Source organism: Pygoscelis adeliae, unplaced genomic scaffold (assembly GCF_000699105.1).
Source record: "Pygoscelis adeliae isolate BGI_AS28 unplaced genomic scaffold, ASM69910v1 Scaffold38, whole genome shotgun sequence".
In the NCBI taxonomy this organism is placed as follows: domain Eukaryota; kingdom Metazoa; phylum Chordata; class Aves; order Sphenisciformes; family Spheniscidae; genus Pygoscelis; species Pygoscelis adeliae.
This window is the reverse complement of record NW_008825614.1, coordinates 9,883,162-9,884,310: the sequence shown is the minus strand read 5'-3', so window position 1 is coordinate 9,884,310 and position 1,149 is coordinate 9,883,162. Positions and strand designations below refer to the sequence as shown.

At 61.5% G+C, this 1,149-nt stretch overlaps 1 protein-coding gene across 1 annotated transcript in view; it reads left to right on the top strand.

Moving 5' to 3' along the window:
- The first annotated feature begins 657 nt into the window (after positions 1-657).
- The window catches only part of WNT5B (wingless-type MMTV integration site family, member 5B), a 15,644-nt gene continuing 15,152 nt past the window's right edge, over positions 658-1,149 (top strand). The window contains 1 exon segment of the mRNA XM_009332889.1: positions 658-909. Coding sequence (XP_009331164.1) covers positions 672-909 — 238 coding nt within the window. The 5' untranslated portion in view covers positions 658-671.

Below are 1,149 nucleotides of genomic sequence, written 5' to 3'. Positions count from 1 at the left end.
GCGGAGCGGGAGCGGGACGGCTGCCCTGCGCCCCCCGCGGGAACTTTACTGCCTCCCGCGGGAACTTTTCCTGCCCCCCGGGCTTCTTTCGCGGCAGCTCGCTTCTTTCTAGGTTCTCCCCTCCCACTGCCCCTGCCCAATTTCTGGGGACGTGGGACGCAGCCCCTCTCCTCCAGGCATTTCTGGGCTCCTTTTGTACGGGCTCGCTGAAATCCCGTCCGGCCTTAGGATGTGGGGAAAGCGTACGGACGGGATGGGTAAGGTTTCCTACCCGCTGCCAAAAGCCCTGGGAGCAGCCGCGGAGCCCCCTTCCCCTAAAGAGCGGAAAATAGCCTGGCTTGAAGGCAGGCATCGCTCGCTGGCCGTCTGTGAAAAAGCAGCTCACTTTCTTCATTTGCGGAGAAAGTGCTGAGCTTTCTGCCCCCTCCCCATCCCGGGTGTCCTCTGTGTTTAAACTCGGGTTACAAACGAGCTGTGTTTCTCCCGCTAGAGCCCTGGAAAAGCCTCGCATCTGGCAGAGCCGTAGAGGGAGGCAGCTGACATGAGAAATGCGCCCGGGCTTTGGGAGCGGGGCTGGGCTGGGCTGGCGGGGAAAGGTGCCGGCCGTTTCGCGGAGGGGGCCTCTCCCTCCAGACTCCCTTGGATGTTTTTCTCATCGTAGGTCTTTGGCCATGAACCCCATCCAGAGACCTGAGATGTACATCATCGGCGCTCAGCCGGTGTGCAGCCAGCTGCCGGGGCTCTCCCCTGGGCAGCGCAAGCTCTGCCAGCTCTACCAGGAACACATGGTGTTCATCGGGGAAGGGGCCCGCAGTGCCATCAAGGAGTGCCAGTACCAGTTTCGGCAGCGGCGGTGGAACTGCAGCACGGTGGACAACACCTCTGTCTTTGGGCGGGTCATGAAAATAGGTAGGAGCACCCAGTACGGGGCAGGTGCTGGGCGCAGGCCGGCTGTCCCTCTGCAGCTTTCTCCCTTTCTTCAAATACACATGCAGGAGCGATGAGCCCCATTAATACCGCTCCTAAAGCTGCCTTTAATGAGCTTTTCCATTTCGTGGCGTGCTGGTGCTGCCCGAGCACTGCCTGTGTGCTGCCTGCGCCTGAGCGGGTGGCAGCAGTGCACCTGAGCCACAGCAGGAGCTAGCTGGG